Raw genomic sequence first — 18,727 nt, forward strand, 5'->3', positions numbered from 1 at the left:
AGATGAGCTCTCTGTCTGCTGGTTATCTGTGCTCTGTCCTTTCGACCACAATAGCGTGTGTAGAAGGACCATAAAACAACTGGAGGGTTAGGGTGTTATATGTATTTATTTGCTGGAGTGGACTGCTGGAGTGGGCTGCTATGGTGGTATGAAGGGAGAGTCGGTAAAGTGGAGTGGGCGGATTTTCTCACAGCAGACATGTAGTAGACTGATCCTGAAAGTGGACTACTTCAATCCACCAACGTCATAATACCAAGGATTTAGGACTTTATTAAATCCTAAAGCTGCCAAAAGCAGCAGCTACTCGTCCTGCAGTCCACAGAACACATTGAACACATCCAGTACTGAGAATCAAAGAGGCTTTGACCTACTCGGTCCCACCTTTTTGTTGCCGTTCTGCCAACTTCTGTGGTTGCTGTGCCAAGGACAGGTGTCTTGATGAATGGATTATTTAGAATGTCTCTCTTTTTCTATTCTAGAATGTGTGTATCTTCCTATTCTAGAATGTGTGTATCTTCCTATTCTAGAATGTGTCTTCTAATTTTGGAATGTCTTGGACAATGGAAATGGAATCATATTTATTTTCCTTTATCTGCAGGGAAAATACAAGCAGTGATTCACCAACACCTAAAGACATGCTGTGTCAGCCATCACCTCAAATAGAAATCATTTTTTAAATCTATAGCATATGGTTTGGGGGACAATCCTCTGCTGCATTTCATAAAGATATTTACAGTTTAAGACTGTTGAGAATTTCCTGTGAGAAGGAACATTTATTGATTTGCTTTGAAGTATTCAAGAAAATATTTTAATCATCACTGTACCCTACATTATCAGCATTCTGCAACACAAGCCAACATATGGACAGTGATTTACTGGATAAGCAGTGAACTTTAACAAGACATAAAGGCTTATGACATAATAATAACCACATGTTAAGGTTGGTGTCGGGGATAAAGTTCAAGCCTAGTCCAGGAATAAAGGTAGATATTAAGAAGCTTTGTACTTCCCAGTACATTCATATATACTACATATGTTCATAACAACACCAACCTTTAATACTGCACATATCAAAGTAATACAAATAATTAATAGTCCAGAAACATACAATGTAGCAGAAAACATAGCTAAAAACCAGGTCCTACAATGCAGTATAACTGTCATCTTCTCTATCTATATAAACATTTTATATATATATAATTAGAAAAGTGCATTCCAATAAAACAACAATGACAGTTTAATGACTTTGAATTTTAAAAAAATCTGACTAATCAAAAATGCTAACACAACAGTATGTCCTGATCCAGATTTTTGCTTCTGTACTTCGATTAATTTTAATAAATATTTTGGCTCACACCTCCTCATCAAATATATGGTTGGTTCAAGCAAAATTTCTTCACTTCGCAGAGTGCCTGGACAAAGCACTTACCATTGGTATATTGGCAATATACCACAAACCCAAGAGATGCCTTAACACGATTACAATCCTGTCATCAATGCGATCAAGAAGTGAGAAGTTGATGTGATCTCATACCCATGGCATATGGTCTCATATACCACAGCTATTAGCCCATTAGCATTCAGGACGGTATAAAATGTGACATACCTGCTTTCAAAGGTATGCATTACAATGCATACCTGTTACCATCCATAGGCACTCACCTGCCCTACAGTGGCAGAGGTATCCGTTAACCAGGTCCTGGCAGATCGCACCATGGAGACATGGATCTGAACAGCATTCATTAGTGTTCACCTCACAGAAGTCCCCGATGAACCCCGCTGTACAGCTGGGAAAAAACCAGGACGCATTCCTTATGTTTTATAGAGTAGAGAATATGCATACCACACAACACATACAATCGTATTCCATATGTCTTATAGAATAGAGAATATGCATACCACACAGCACATACAATCGTATTCCATATGTTTTATAGAATAGAGAATATGCATACCACACAGCACATACAATCGTATTCCATATGTTTTATAGAGTAGAGAATATGCATACCACACAGCACATACAATCGTATTCCATATGTTTTATAGAGTAGAGAATATGCATACCACACAACACATACAATCGTATTCCATATGTTTTATAGAATAGAGTGTCATGGTGCGGTGAGCAGCAGCGCCACCGTGCCATGTTTTCACAAGTTCCCATATTCTCACGAACACATCCCGGACTGTCACATGTTTTCAATCTTCCACACCAGGTCCCAATCTAGCTTGTTTGTATGTGTATATATGTTTCCCCTCTGCTCCCCACATTGTGGCTCATTGTGCTTGTCATGTTTGGATGTCGTGTATGTTGCCGTTATTGTAAGTACTTGTGTTATTTCATATTGTCGTTTTTTGCTGCTTTTGTCAGCCCTTTACTTTGTGTGTTTTGTGCTCGGTGTTTGTTTATTTCTTATCAATTAAAGAATCCACACCGACTACCCCTGCCTGCACCTGGTTCCTTGTCCATGCAACATTGCACTACACCACCGTTTGTGACAGAATGAGCCACCTAATCTGGAACCCGCAGGCTATGACGGAGGAGGACCACCTATGGAATCGCCGCCTCCTCTCATGCATGCTCGGCACGTTCCTCTACCGAGACATGGAGCGGGAAGCTCCCTTTACGGTGGAGCGTGTCGAGCGTGTACTCGTGGAGGCGTGCAGACAACGGGCCATCACCAGCACGAAGGAGCTGCTGGCCCGGTACCCATTCCGTCTGCGGAGGGACATCTTCCCTTCGTCTGGAAAAGCACAGAAGAGGGCAAGGTGCCCAAAGCTCAGCCCGAGGTCCCCCCAGGAAAATTTTAGGGGGGGGCTGAGTGGGTGCCCGAGGGAAGCCCCGACGGCGCCCCCTCTATGTCCGGGGCCTCCTCGACCCCGTGCAGGCTGGCCAGGCTGTAAGCTGGCAATTAGGCGCACACCGCTTCCTGCTCCGCGGCCTTCCGCCGCCCCTGTCCCTGCGCCACGGCGCTGATTGCCCCCTGCTGCATTGGAGCAGCAGCCAGCGCCTCCTACCTGCCAGCAGCGGCAGTCAGCGCCCCCTGCTGCATCGGAGCAGCAGCCAGCGCCTCCTACCTGCCAGCAGCGGCAGTCAGCGCCCCCTGCTGCATTGGAGCAGCAGCCAGCGCCTCCTTCCTGCCAGTGGCAGCAGCCTGCACCGCCTGAGGCCGAGGAGGAGTGGCCTGCACCGCCTGAGGCCGAGGAGGAGTGGCCTGCACCGCCTGAGGCCGAGGAGGAGTGGCCTGCACCGCCTGAGGCCGAGGAGGAGTGGCCTGCACCGCCTGAGGCCGAGGAGGAGTGGCCTGCACCGCCTGAGGCCGAGGAGGAGTGGCCTGCACCGCCTGAGGCCGAGGAGGAGTGGCCTGCACCGCCTGAGGCCGAGGAGGAGTGGCCTGCACCGCCTGAGCTTGCCGGGGTTTGGCTGCCACCGCCCTCTCCTGTCCCGGCCGCCCCGGCGCCTCCTTCGGCTCTTCCGGCTACCGACCCTCCTTCGGCTCTTCCGGCTACCGACCCTCCTTCGGCTCTTCCGGCTACCGACCCTCCTTCGGCTCTTCCGGCTACCGACCCACCGTCGGCTCTTCCGGCTACCGACCCACCGTCGGCTCTTCCGGCTACCGACCCACCGTCGGCTCTTCCGGCTACCGACCCACCGTCGGCTCTTCCGGCTACCGACCCACCGTCGGCTCTTCCGGCTACCGACCCACCGTCGGCTCTTCCGGCTACCGACCCACCGTCGGCTCTTCCGGCTACCGACCCACCGTCGGCTCTTCCGGCTACCGACCCACCGTCGGCTCTTCCGGCTACCGACCCACCGTCGGCTCTTCCGGCTACCGACCCACCGTCGGCTCTTCCGGCTACCGACCCACCGTCGGCTCTCCCGGCCTCTGACCCTCCGCCGGCTACCGACCCTCCGTCGGCTCTCCCGGCCTCTGACCCTCCGCCGGCTACCGACCCTCCGTCGGCTCTCCCGGCCTCTGACCCTCCGCCGGCTACCGACCCTCCGTCGGCTCTCCCGGCCTCTGACCCTCCGCCGGCTACCGACCCTCCGTCGGCTCTCCCGGCCTCTGACCCTCCGCCGGCTACCGACCCTCCGTCGGCTCTCCCGGCCTCTGACCCTCCGCCGGCTACCGACCCTCCGTCGGCTCTCCCGGCCCCTGACCCTCCGCCGGCTCCTGATCTTCAGCCGGTTCTGCCTCCCCGGCCTGTCCCGACGGCTCCGCCACCCTGGTTAGTCGCGGCTGTTCCGCCCCCTTGGCGGGTTTGTGCCGATGGGGGTACTGTGCTGCCCCGCCCCCCCTCCCTTGGGCTGGGGTTCGTCTTGGCCCGTCCGGTGGCCGGGCCTTTGGGGGGGGGTACTGTCATGGTGCGGTGAGCAGCAGCGCCACCGTGCCATGTTTTCACAAGTTCCCATATTCTCACGAACACATCCCGGACTGTCACATGTTTTCAATCTTCCACACCAGGTCCCAATCTAGCTTGTTTGTATGTGTATATATGTTTCCCCTCTGCTCCCCACATTGTGGCTCATTGTGCTTGTCATGTTTGGATGTCGTGTATGTTGCCGTTATTGTAAGTACTTGTGTTATTTCATATTGTCGTTTTTTGCTGCTTTTGTCAGCCCTTTACTTTGTGTGTTTTGTGCTCGGTGTTTGTTTATTTCTTATCAATTAAAGAATCCACACCGACTACCCCTGCCTGCACCTGGTTCCTTGTCCATGCAACATTGCACTACACCACCGTTTGTGACATAGAGAATATGCATACCACACAACACATACAATCGTATTCCATATGTTTTATAGAATAGAGAATATGCGTACCACACAACACAATCGTATTCCATATGTTTTATAGAATAGAGAATATGCGTACCACACAACACATACAATCATATTCCATATGTTTTATAGAATAGAGAATATGCATACCACACAACACATACAATCGTATTCCATATGTTTTATAGAATAGAGAATATGCATACCACACAGCACATACAATCATATTCCATATGTCTTATAGAATAGAGAATATGCGTACCACACAGCACATACAATCGTGGGAAACACAGACACAGTAGACATATGCATTTCAATTTTTATAAAGTTTAATACTTTTACCAAAGATGTTGCAATTTTAATAAGCTAATATATTTTATTCACAAAAGCTATGCATATTTTAGATTAGATTAAACTTTATTGTCATTGAACAAGTACAGTACAATGAAATGCAGTTCGCATCTAACCAGAAGTGAAAATAGAAGAGGGCAGGAAATGTACAAGTATTATGTACAGATGTGCAATGAGGGCAAATGCAGTGCAAATGAGCAATGAAGGCAAACCGGAGCGAGCAGAAAATGTATAAGTATTAAGTATACTGTATGTATGTATGTACAATTGGGAAATGAATAGTTGTGTGATGAGGCAAATGCAAGTAAAAATAGCAATTCTAAACGTGCAGTGCAGGCTAACTGAAGGCGCAAGGTGGCCTGTGCAACTGAAATGCAGGGATAGTATTGTTTACTTAACATCCAAAATACCTTTAATCTTCCAGTTATTAACGCCATCTCACTATGACACTCAGTAGTGTCAGAGATATCACACAGACTGACTTCTGTTGATTATTACAGCTCCATTACGGGCCAAACTGTTGTTTGCAATAGTGGGTCTATAATAGGACAAGGAATTCACAGTGGTGCCTGAGGTAATTAAAAGAGACTTACTAATATTGCCCTCCTAATTTCAATGTGGGTTTCAATTACCAGGTAGACTCTACAGTAATCCAGTACAATCGCTCAAAATCACTAAATCTTACAATCACTACTATTTATATAAACCCTTGTCATATAAAGACTGAAGTTGTTTTCCTAAAGGAATCCGAATCACCTTCATTCACTTATTAATTTGCCATTATTAATTTACACAAACTCTGAACGTTGCCTGATGGAGAAGGACTGCTAGTGATAGACAATATTTAGAGACAGAATCTAGAAAATGCACAGACATCGTGCCCTTCGCCTGCTGGAGGAAAATGCACAGACATCGTGCCCTTAGCCTGCTGGAGGAAAATGCACAGACATCGTGCCCTTCGCCTGCTGGAGGAAAATGCACAGACATCGTGCCCTTCGCCTGCTGTAAGAAAATGCACAGACATCGTGCCCTTAGCCTGCTGGAGGAAAATGCACAGACATAGTGCCCTTAGCCTGCTGGAGGAAAATGCACAGACATAGTGCCCTTCGCCTGCTGGAGGAAAATGCACAGACATCGTGCCCTTCGCCTGCTGGAGGAAAATGCACAGACATCGTGCCCTTCGCCTGCTGGAGGAAAATGCACAGACATCGTGCCCTTCGCCTGCTGGAGGAAAATGCACAGACATCGTGCCCTTCGCCTGCTGGAGGAAAATGCACAGACATCGTAGCCTTCGCCTGCTGGAGGAAAATGCAGACATCGTGCCCTTCGCCTGCTGGAGGAAAATGCACAGACATCGTGCCCTTTGCCTGCTGGAGGAAAATGCACAGACATCGTGCCCTTTGCCTGCTGGAGGAAAATGCACAGACATCGTGCCCTTCGCCTGCTGGAGGAAAACGCTTGGAACATGGAGGGGGGGACTGACTGCTATGGGAGGGGTCGGCGATAATCTTCCTGCGCCCTTCTGGCGCCGGGGTTATGCCGGACCTTGGCAGAGGGCAGGTGGAGGACAACATTTTCATTAAAAGAAATGCAATAAAAAAAAAAAAAGTGTCACACCAAAGAATTTGGTCAATGTGAACCTTTCAAAGTCTATGCAGACCTTACAGGTTCTGCAATCTCATTTCATTCATATGTGTAGAGGCGCGGTAGGTTGGAGCCATACATCTGTCAAAAATCCAATATGGTTGTTCTTGTTGCTGGCAGCTTGTTACTGACAGCTCAAGGTCTGGATTGTGTTCTGTGTAATCAGGTTAATTGGCACATTTTCAGTTATGACGGGGTCCTATTGGTTAACATTTGATGAATAGGGAGACCGGAGTTCAACCCCCCCCCCCACCGCAATAATATGTGTCCTAGGAAACGACTGCATATTGACAGTGATAGCTTGGGGAAATGTCACTTTTACCAAGCTAACATAAAGCAACAGACTCTATAATGGATTTTTACTCTCCAAGTCCTATTTATGTCCACAGGTATTATAATAATGTGCCGGAAATGCATCCTCCACTCTCCGGAGACACCGACCGGGAACGGGCGTCCCACACCGAAGAGACACTCCATGAGACACTCCAACCGCGCCCTAAACGGCAGAGGCTCTGGTCGAAAGCAGTGCGCCGTTCGAGGGAATAGGGTGCCGCTTGGGACGCGTCCATAACCAACAGCTACCAGGCTAGAAAATTGAACTGCAATTTAAACAGTCGCCATGCCGCTTGTCCCTGAGGCTGGTTGAATTGCCATCAAATCCAGACATCACATTCAACCACCCAATCTGTTGCAACGTCGCACATCATATTGGATGGATCTCTATGGAGGAGATTGACTGAACTGCACACAGCCTGTCTGAGAACGTCTGCAGCCCATAAAATCCATGCTTGAATCCAACATCTAATGAGGAAGAATGTTATTCCCCCACGTGCAACTAATGATGACAACGCAGTTGCCCCTCTAACACAGAGATAAATAGACTTTGGAATGACATATGACTTTCGGGCCGAAGACATGGACACAATGAGACAGGCTTGTTACCTTTCCGTTCCAAATCAATTGTATGCACTGCATTTGGATAAACCAAAGAACAAACAGAGACATAAAGCAAGTAAAGAATTGGAATGAAACAAACAGTGACTTCTAATTGTGTATACAGAGCCAGGCGCCCAGGCACGACAACCGACCGTCCTCTGCCTGTTGGCAATATAGTGGAAATCACATCAGGCCGCCAGGCCAAACACCCAGAAGTCTTCCCTGTCCGTCTGCCAAACGCCTCCCTATTTTCTCCAGAGTGCACTTCTTCTCACTGGGGCTCAGGTGAACAACAGAGCATTATCTAGGGGACAGGTTGCCGGGTGGGGCTGTCTTACTTTACACCGGGGTGCGGCGAACTTTGACCTCGAACCGGAGCACATGTGCTGGAGTTAAGACAATGCAATTAACGGCAAGACATCGAGGCAGCCACGCCGTGGCCGATCTATACACCCCTGCTGCAGTGCAGCATCTCTCTGCACTCAGAACGCAGAGCGTGGCAGGGCAGTTTGTGATAACCCGCGGAAATGGAATAAAGTGAATTCATGGAACGGAACAAACCACGGAGACCGCCAAGTGTGATGCCCTTGACCCTGCTACACGGGCTCCATTCCAGCGGGTGGCATTTTGAAGGGAGCCCAGCATCTTCACGGAGACACACCGTAATAGGCGTCTCACGGGGGACAGGGGGGCGTCGGGAGGAGACACGGCTCCGTTATGTTGCTGTGCGGGGTGGGGGGTGGGGGGGGGGGCAACCTGACATTAAACCAATCAGGACATGTTTCAATCTGGGAGAAGAGGGCCCCCGAGTGACTAGTTTGATCGCAGAAAGTGATTTAATTGGTCCCCTGTTATGGAGCAGAGACTGAGAGGTAACAGGTTTTGCACAGCCGACAGAGATTTGGAGCTAACTAACTTGCTTGAATTAGCCTTCATAATGTGTAATTTGAATCAGAGTCCCAGCACCTTTGTGTCTGAGGTACTTGAAGTGATATAACGGCATATTGTGATTTATTATGCCACTAAAAATAACCCATGTATCGACATTTACATTTTGCACATGCAGATGCCATATGTACTACATACATGGGTGGGCATTCACATGGCCACATGGCAGACACATTCACTGACCTACAGGTGAAATTGGCCCCAGTGCCATCCAGACAAGTGCCTCCGTTGAGACACAGGGAGACATTGGTGGGACTCTCAAGACAGACATCCACGTCAATCTCACAGTTCTTCCCGCTGTGTCCATCCAGACAGAAACAAGCGTATTTATCGACCAGGTCCAAACAGGTTCCACCATTCAGACACGGAACGGAAGTGCATTCCTGTAAAACGGGAAATTAGAACTGAGCATTCTGAGACAGCTGGAGAAGCCCTTGGCTGTACAGCATTTGAGCGTAGGAGTGTTGGAAAAACACGCCTACTCTCAGACGCCTCACACCTTAAGACTCAGATATTTGCATATTTATATATACAATAAATATTCACAGCTGCAAGGAGTATATAGACATCAGCGGAATGTCGTAAGAGCGCAATTGTGTACCTGACTTGAAAAGTATGAATACATTGGCCTCTGTAAGAATACATTATTGTAAAAATCAGTGAGGACTGTTAGATGAACAGCTAGGCGAGTATGTGCAGAATCCAAGATTATGTGGAGTCATTAAGTAGAGCCAAAGGAGCATTCTGAATGTGCATTCCAGAGTGGAACCTCAGCAAGACCTTCCAGAAGCCTTAACATTCTATTCTATCACACCAGTGTTCTCTCTCCAGGGGCCTTCTGAAGCTGGGCTGGGTATTAAAATCAATTAGGGATTAGGGTGAGGGTATTGCCTTTTTAATCTGGTATTTGTACAACGCCTGCATTATCATGTTGCTCAATTGAATTATGCTGCAGAAAAATCGATGTGGTTTGTGAAAAGGAAAAGGGGAAAAACAGCACTAAGATCAGGACAGCACTATTAGAAGCAGCTCAGGTCATTACTGCTGACGCTAACATTGTATCATTAGTATAGATGTTTTACAATGATGGCCAGTACACTAGAACTTAGATGACCCGAATCGACATGGACTTCTCTTGATTAGATAAAAGGCCTAAGATTTGCATTGGGGAGTTTGATTGTTTTGCGTCCATGTTATGGAATGTTTTCCAGTAATGGGATGCAATTGTTGAGTCAAAATATATATAATATATTGTGCCCATAATGAAATGGCACTTTTATTTTACCATATGCGTCGACAAGAGTCAGTCGTTGAAACCAGAGTTACTGTTGCCTAAGGTTGAGTCATCAAAGCTAATGTAGAACGTTAGAAATGTAACTGTTGAAAAGCACAACTCACGTCAACGTTCATTTCACATCTCTCGCCTGTCCATCCCAACTCACAATGGCAGATGTACGCATCCACTCCATCAATACATCTGGGAAGACATACACATTCAATATGTATCAACTGCAGGAAGACAGAAACCGGCTTAATGTCTACATGGTACTAAGCCCCATTCCGATCTGATGTGTAGACCTGTAGTATATTAAAGGAATAGTTCAGGACTTTGCAAAGTCCTTCATCTACTCCAGTGTGGGAAACCATTTTTATGTCTCATGCATGCTAGCTGTTACCTTGGACTTCCAGTTATTTCACTAAAGCTAGTTAGCCATTGCACAAGCACCAGTAACCAACTATCTCCAGACAAGACACAGACACAAACAGGACAAATCGTACAGCTGATTTAATCTGACCCAGGAAATGTAATGCAATGACACATTGAGAAAATCCAGAAGCATCCTATTCTCTTTTTTTAAAAACATATTTTAGGTGATGTTTTGCTTCATTTAGACTGGTTGAATTAGAGGGGGGTACAGATATGGGGGACTCCCTTCCAGGCTGATGGACCCAATTAATTTGAGCCACCTGTGGGGAACATTACACGTGCAGAGAGACACAGATTGGTTACTGTTGACCCCAGGCTCTGTACCGTCGTCCATCCCCCACCCAAAAATACAAGTATTCCCTTCATTTATAATTTGTAAAAATCACGCGCCTCCTAGCCTGGACTGTCTATCCACTTTCAGCAGGTGAAGTGATAATAGCACTGTTGATAATTTAAGCACTGCTCACCTCCCATGATGACAGGGGCCTGACACACATTCGTCAGTGTTGATTTCACAGTGAAAACCCACAAAGCCACCGCCACACAAGCACTGGTATCGATTGGGACCGTCCACACAGCTACCGCCATTCCGGCATGGGTTCGAAACACATTCGTCGATGCTCAGCTCACACCAAGTCCCTGGGAATGAATATTGAGTGTGTGTGTATTTTTGTAACATATTTTTCCTTTTAAATGAACGTTAAAAAATAAAATAAAACAGATAACACATGTCATAAACATGCAATATACATTACTTAAATATACAGCACATATATTGTATATATTGGTCTCTTAATTTTAACCCTTTTGTTCCTCACTCAAAACTTTCCTTTTCAACTTTTCTGGAAAGAAAAGAAAAAGGTTCAGTGGTCTCTTAATTTTTTCCAGAGCTATATGTATATACTGTATATATAAACACACACATATATACACACACACACACACACACACACACATATATTTATATGTATATATATATATGATAGTACATTTAAAAATTCTGCTTATCACTTTTAAAGCATTATAGGGTCTGACACCTGATTACATTAGTGACATCCTCAACATATACTGCACTGTTAGGTCTCTCAGATCAGCTGAGAAAGGACTTCTGGGTGCTCCAGAGTCTAAACTAAAAACTAAAGGGAACCAGGCTTTAACTATACGGGCCCCTAGACTCTGGAACAGCCTACCACAGCATGTCAGAGAAGATACGTCACTGCATTCTTTTAAATCTTACTGTATTTTATCATTGAGAGTTCATATATCTTTTTACTTCCTTCATTAAAAAAAAATATATATATGTTTTTTTTATATATACAGTGGGGAGAACAAGTATTTGATCCAATGCAATTATTAGATGGAAGAAGTTTAAGATGGCGGTCAATCTCCCTCGTTCTGGGACTCCATGCAAGATCTCACCTTGAGGGGCATCAATGATCATGAGGAAGGTGAGGGATCAGCCCAGAACTACACGGCAGGACCTGGTCAATGACCTGAAGAGAGCTGGGACCACAGTCTCAAAGAAAACCATTAGTAACACACTACGCCATCATGGATTAAAATCCTGCATCGCACGCAAGGTCCCCCTGCTCAAGCCAGCGCATGTCCAGGCCCGTCTGAAGTTTGCCAATGACCATCTGGATGATCCAGAGGAGGAATGGGAGAAGGTCATGTGGTCTGATGAGACAAAAATAGAGCTTTTTGGTCTAAACTCCACTCGCCGTGTTTGGAGGAAGAATAAGGATGAGTACAACACCATCCCAAACGTGAACCATGGAGATGGAAACATCATTCTTTGGGGATGCTTTTCTGCAAAGGGGACAGGAAGACTGCACCGTATTGAGGGGAGGATGGATGGGGCCATGTATCGCGAGATCTTGGCCAACAACCTCCTTCCCTCAGTAAGAGCATTGAAGATGGGTCGTGGCTAGGTCTTCCAGCATGACACCGACCCAAAACACACAGCCAGGGCAACTAAGGAGTGGCTCCATAAGAAGCATCTCAAGGTCCTGGAGTGACCTAGCCAGTCTCCAGACCTGAACCCAATAGAAAATCTTTGGAGGGAGCTGAAAGTCCGTATTGCCCAGCGACAGCCCCGAAACCTGAAGGATCTGGAGAAGGTCTGTATGGAGGAGTGGGTAAAAATCCCTGCTGCAGTGTGTGCAAGCCTGGTCAAAAACTACAGGAAACGTATGATATCTGTAATTGCAAACAAAGGTTTCTGTACCAAATATTAAGTTCTGCTTTACTGACGTATCAAATACTTATGTCATGCAATAAAATTCAAATTAATTATGAAAAAAATCATACAATGTGATTTCCTGGATTTTTGTTTTAGATTCCGTCTCCCACAGTTCAAGTTTACCTATGATAAAATTACAGACCTCTACATTCTTTGTAAGCAGGAAAACCTGCAAAATCGTTCTCCCCACTGTGTATGTATGTATGTATATATATATATATATATACACTTATTGTTCTTTTCATTTCTATTTTTATTGTGTGTAAAGCACTTTGTGTAAATTTAAATGAATGCAGCTATGTATTGTTGCAAGAACCGGACATCCATTATTAACAAAATATATTTTAAAACAGTTTGAAGACAAGTAAGTTGGTTCACATTCACTTCGTTAACAAAAACCTGAGCAAAACCACCTTACAATTTGGATTATGGTGAGACAGTTCAATTTAGCTCCTGAGGCTTTTATACTCTCCACTTATCAATGGGTACAAATCATTCATTCATTCATGGGTACAAATCATTCATTCATTCATTCATGGGTACAAATCATTCATTCATTCATTCATGGGTACAAATCATTCATTCATTCATGCGTACAAATCATTCATTCATTCATGGGTACAAATCATTCATTCATTCATTCATGGGTACAAATCATTCATTCATGGGTATAAATCATTCATTCATATGCGTATATAAACCATGTGTATATGCTGTACTAATGTGACTTTTTGATGGTAAAGGAAGTATGGCTAGTTAATTAACCGACTTGTGACAACGAATCAATACAGGGCATTATTAAATTTACTCTGACAAGGACTTCAAAATGAAATATTATTGTTTTTACAAGATTCACAATGAGACATACCGCTTGTGTCTGAGAAGCAAATTAATAGCCTCGTCGGAGTCGCGCACACGTGTTGTGTCGCATCGCTCACATTACATCACGCGTGTTTTGAGCGTCACATTAGGCTGCAGCATGAACACAGGACATAATGTCAAACCCTGTCCGCACAGTAAAGCGAGCGGTTTCTCTATAGGCATTTAGTCGGTGGCACCAATGTGGATTCATTTGTATGGTAACCATCGGCTGATTAGGCAGTCAAAGGAACAGGTCTGGCGACCCGTCTTCGTCTGGGGGGTTTAATTGTGAAAGCACATTATCACTGTTGGGGCTAATGCGGTCGCTGTCACACAGACATCACATTAATGGCTGCAAACAGCAAGCCTCACGATACCTGACTTGGGTTCAAATCATGTTTTTAATTATTTCAAAGCCATCGTCTGCCCTTAATTGAGATGGCCTGGCACCGTGCAAACGACAGAGCCACGGCAACACGGGAAACCTCACCCACCTGCCCGCCCTGGAAGGCTAGCGTCAATGTTCAAAATACTTGAAAGATGTGTCAAATATCAGTTGAACCCAGATCAGTACATGATGAAAACATACAACAGAAGCCCAGCTGCAATAGCGAGCGGGACAGAATATAGATCAGTGTTAAAAAATGTGCTGAGTGGGGAATCTACAGCGTAGCACAGGGCTGATTTTAACCATACTGTAGCATCACTCTGGGGAGAATAGTGCTACAGTATGAAAAATATAAACAGCAAACTAACGATGGCCTCTGTAGTTGGAGTCTCAACTGATCTTATCAAGGGGGAATCTTGGGGGGGGGGGGCAAGTGACCTAACTTTGCTGAGATCATTTCAAAGTAGAATCACGGTGTGAAGGAAATGTTGTTGGTCTCAGTACACCTTCAGAATTAAAATATACAGTAGGCCTATATGCCACTGGAAATGGTACAGCATGTAATAAACCTACACAATATAACCTATTATAATTGTACAAGGAATTAATTAACGTTGAGGACTTTGCATTTCACTGATAATCTGTAATAAATGATATTTGCTGTTAGCTGAAATACCAAAAGCAAACCACAACACATTCTGATGTACTGGCCATTAGCTTGCTCCCTAGATGTAGCTATGCAAACAAATAACTCAGTTTTACACAGGCTACTTTAAATGTCCTAATAAAAGCACAACGCAGCATAAACCCTACATATCACGCTCGGTGCACCAAAAAATTATTGAAGCTTGAAAAATAATTCTCAGTTTTATTGGCTGCAATTCACAAACTTTGTCAAGATGAGATAAAATGTGTTTTACTCACTAAGACTAAATTAATACATCGTAAACGTCCAAATGGCACCCTGTTCTAAATCTAGTACTCTACTTTTGACCAGAGACATATTAGATGTCTGGTGGTATTATTGTCTGGTGGTATTATTGTCTGGTGGTATTACTGTCTGGTGGTATTATTGTCTGGTGGTATTATTGTCTGGTGGTATTATTGTCTGGTGGTATTATTGTCTGGTGGTATTACTGTCTGGTGGTATTACTGTCTGGTGGTATTACTGTCTGGTGGTATTATTGTCTGGTGGCATTACTGTCTGGTGGCATTACTGTCTGGTGGCATTACTGTCTGGTGGCATTACTGTCTGGTGGTATTACTGTCTGGTGGTATTATTGTCTGGTGGTATTATTGTCTGGTGGTATTACTGTCTGGTGGTATTATTGTCTGGTGGTATTACTGTCTGGTGGTATTATTGTCTGGTGGTATTATTGTCTGGTGGTATTATTGTCTGGTGGTATTATTGTCTGGTGGTATTACTATCTGGTGGTATTACTGTCTGGTGGTATTATTGTCTGGTGGTATTATTGTCTGGTGGTATTATTGTCTGGTGGTATTACTGTCTGGTGGTATTACTGTCTGGTGGTATTACTGTCTGGTGGTATTACTGTCTGGTGGCATTATTGTCTGGTGGCATTACTGTCTGGTGGCATTACTGTCTGGTGGTATTACTGTCTGGTGGTATTATTGTCTGGTGGTATTATTGTCTGGTGGTATTACTGTCTGGTGGTATTATTGTCTGGTGGTATTACTGTCTGGTGGTATTACTGTCTGGTGGTATTACTGTCTGGTGGTATTATTGTCTGGTGGTATTATTGTCTGGTGGTATTACTGTCTGGTGGTATTATTGTCTGGTGGTATTATTGTCTGGTGGTATTATTGTCTGGTGGTATTATTGTCTGGTGGTATTATTGTCTGGTGGTATTACTGTCTGGTGATATTATTGTCTGGTGGTATTATTGTCTGGTGGTATTATTGTCTGGTGGTATTACTGTCTGGTGGTATTATTGTCTGGTGGTATTACTGTCTGGTGGTATTACTGTCTGGTGGTATTATTGTCTGGTGGTATTACTGTCTGGTGGTATTATTGTCTGGTGGTATTATTGTCTGGTGGTATTATTCCATGATAACCACATACTCCCTGTTTTGCACTAAACCTTTAGTACTGACTTAATGCACACACATGCACACACACACACACACACACACACACACACGCACGCACACACACACAATCTCTTTCAATTTCATTTCACAGTTGGTTTGCAAATGTTTTCTGACATTATTTACAAAATCTGACTCCCATTATCTTGAACAAGTAAAATGCTGAGAGATTGGGTAATTATAATTTTTTTCATTAATACTGCTATCTATTGCTGCATGAACTGGCCATCCATTATTTACAAAATATAGTTGTAGTAAGTTTGTTCACATTCACTTTGTTAACAAAAACCTAAGCAAAACCACCTTACAATTTGGATTGTGGTGAGACAGTTCAACTTAGCTCCTGAGGCTTTTATACTCTCCACTTCTCAATCGGTACTAAACATTCATTCATTCATGGGTACAAATCATTCATTCATTCATTCATTCATGGGTACAAAACAGTCATTCATTACTACAAAAAAGTTGCAGCACCCAGAAATTGCCCCCTTTAGCATGCAATGACTAAGAACAGTGACTAAGAACAGTGACTAAGAACAGTGACTAAGAACAGTGACTAAGAACAATGACTAAGAACAGTGCCAATTTTAAAATAATCCCTGTTATTTTCTTCCAACAAAACGGTTCTAATGAATAAACTAACAGCTCTCTCTTGCTGCCTGAATCTGTAATGCTTTTCTTTTCTTTTTTCTTTTTTTTTTTTACAAATTAACAAAAGAATGAGCGAATGTGATTAATGTAGATAATTAACATTTTGTAATTAAACAGTCTCAATGGGCTCATTGAGAGCAACCAGTGACAGTTCTCTTCTGATTGACCGGCTAGTTTCATTCTAATGACTGTTTCTTTATTCCAAAATGGCACTCTATTCCCAATATAGAGCACTTCTCCAAAAGTAGTGTACTCTACAGGGAAGAGTGCAATTTGGGATTCTTTATTTCTGCTTGAACAAGCATCATATAAACACAATGAGTTTCTCCTGTTACTTTATTGACCACTAACAAGGGCTTGTGTATGAACACAAAGTCAAACACACTTGTTATTGTAATACTGAGCAAATTACAGACAAGCAAACCATATCAGTAAAATGAACCTGATTCAGTGAAAACAATAGCGGGATTAACCTTGTTTTGTTAAGGCTGTAATTAACTTTTAATGTCGTGTTGGTTGTTTGTGTTTCAACCACACTAGGGTTTGGTTATCCTGGTCAAAGAAACCCAAAGGGGTAAACATTTCTGTTTTTGTCCCAGTACAACACTGCTGTACCAAAAATTAACTAATCATCAAGCTTTGATGATCACAATCAGGTGTGTCGTTTCAGGGCAAAACTATCCTGAACTATAGAACTGAACAGTACAATTCATTTCACGGTTTTAGCATGTTTACGGACGCAGGTAATGTTGGTCTAAAAATAGGGTCTTTACACAACAAACCACCCTTGATTTTTTTTTTAAAGAAGACAAGATACCTGGAGGATCCTTAAGGGGTTCTTCATATTGAAATGGTGGGGAAACCCCTATAAGTATAACTAATAAGGGTTCCTAAAATTACTTAGAAAGGTTTCCCCCCCCAGTTTAAATGCCAAGAGCCCCTCGAGGATCCCGGTGGTGGTTGAAGAAGTTACTGCTGTGAAAGGTAATAGAGGATAGGAGGTGGAGGATTATCATTTAATTCTTCTCACTTGTTTCTCTCCGATGGAATGCCCTGTGAAATCCTTTAAGAAGGTTAACATTGGGATTAATCATAACAGCTTTTTAATCTATCTTCTGTACAGCTCTTCATTTTTCATAAAGCCAGAATTATCTTCTCCCCAGAACCCAGTTAAGCAAGTGCAAAATATGTTATATGAGTTTGAGAATGATAACCCTTATATTAGCAGTTTCCTGCTGATAACCAAATTCATTACAAACCAAACAATTTGGACTCTTATGTTTATTCCGAAAACATGGATTCCTAAGCAAATTCCTCCATATATGGGTATTCAAATAAATGTAAAAGCCCTCGCCATAACACCTGACCACTTTATTTTCATCTCAACCGTCGAAACGAGATGGAATGAATGCTGACATTCCATATGGAGAGGGGATTTGCCGTCCCTGATGGATAGAGCGAAGAAATATGAGAATACATTTGATAATAGCATCAAAATGACACCATGAATTACAGTATTTTACTGGTGGGAGCCAATGACATCAAAGCAGCTAGCAGCAACATAAAAAAAAAACACATTTTCAATTTACAAAACATTATGTGCTAGATCAAGCCCCTGAACAGCAGATTCCACCACTAGACCGAAGCCATATTAATTTGTCACATCGCTCTCTTCCCTTTTTCCTTGCTCTCGATACTCTTTGCTTTTTCTGTGTTTCTGTGTTCTCTTTTTCTTTTCTCCTCATTTTGTTCTGTATTTTTATACCCACTCTTCTTTGTTCCCTTTTTTCTCTTTAAAAAAAGTTGCAGTGTTTCTGTTACTTGTCTTATTAGAGCAAATATTTTGTCAGAAGCTCAAGTTGGTTGGATGAACGCAATCCAAAATGTATCCTCGGCCCAGGTCCCTGGGGGGAGGTCCCTGGGGGGGGGTCCCTAGCTGCTTCCTCAGACGAGCTTAGAAGGAAGTGGGGAAAGTAATGACTTGAACAATGCCCAAGTCCCAAATGGCACCCTAATCCTTATCTAGTGCACTTCATTTGATCATCACAAGCAGTACACTACATAGGGAACAGGGTGGCATTTTGGAGGCATATGTTACAGAGCTA

At 44.0% G+C, this 18,727-nt stretch overlaps 1 protein-coding gene across 1 annotated transcript in view; it reads right to left on the reverse strand.

The window, feature by feature from the left end:
• eys (eyes shut homolog) overlaps positions 1 to 18,727 on the reverse strand; it is a 296,854-nt gene that overhangs the window by 146,657 nt on the left and 131,470 nt on the right. Inside the window, exons 30-33 of the mRNA XM_020046358.3 lie at positions 10,839 to 11,010; positions 10,062 to 10,140; positions 8,847 to 9,046; positions 1,663 to 1,787 (exon numbers count right to left, since the gene is read on the reverse strand). Of these exons, the coding sequence (XP_019901917.3) occupies positions 1,663 to 1,787; positions 8,847 to 9,046; positions 10,062 to 10,140; positions 10,839 to 11,010 (576 nt within the window). The remainder of the gene's footprint in view (positions 1 to 1,662; positions 1,788 to 8,846; positions 9,047 to 10,061; positions 10,141 to 10,838; positions 11,011 to 18,727) is intronic.

This window comes from Esox lucius, chromosome 5, assembly GCF_011004845.1.
Source record: "Esox lucius isolate fEsoLuc1 chromosome 5, fEsoLuc1.pri, whole genome shotgun sequence".
NCBI classification, from domain to species: domain Eukaryota; kingdom Metazoa; phylum Chordata; class Actinopteri; order Esociformes; family Esocidae; genus Esox; species Esox lucius.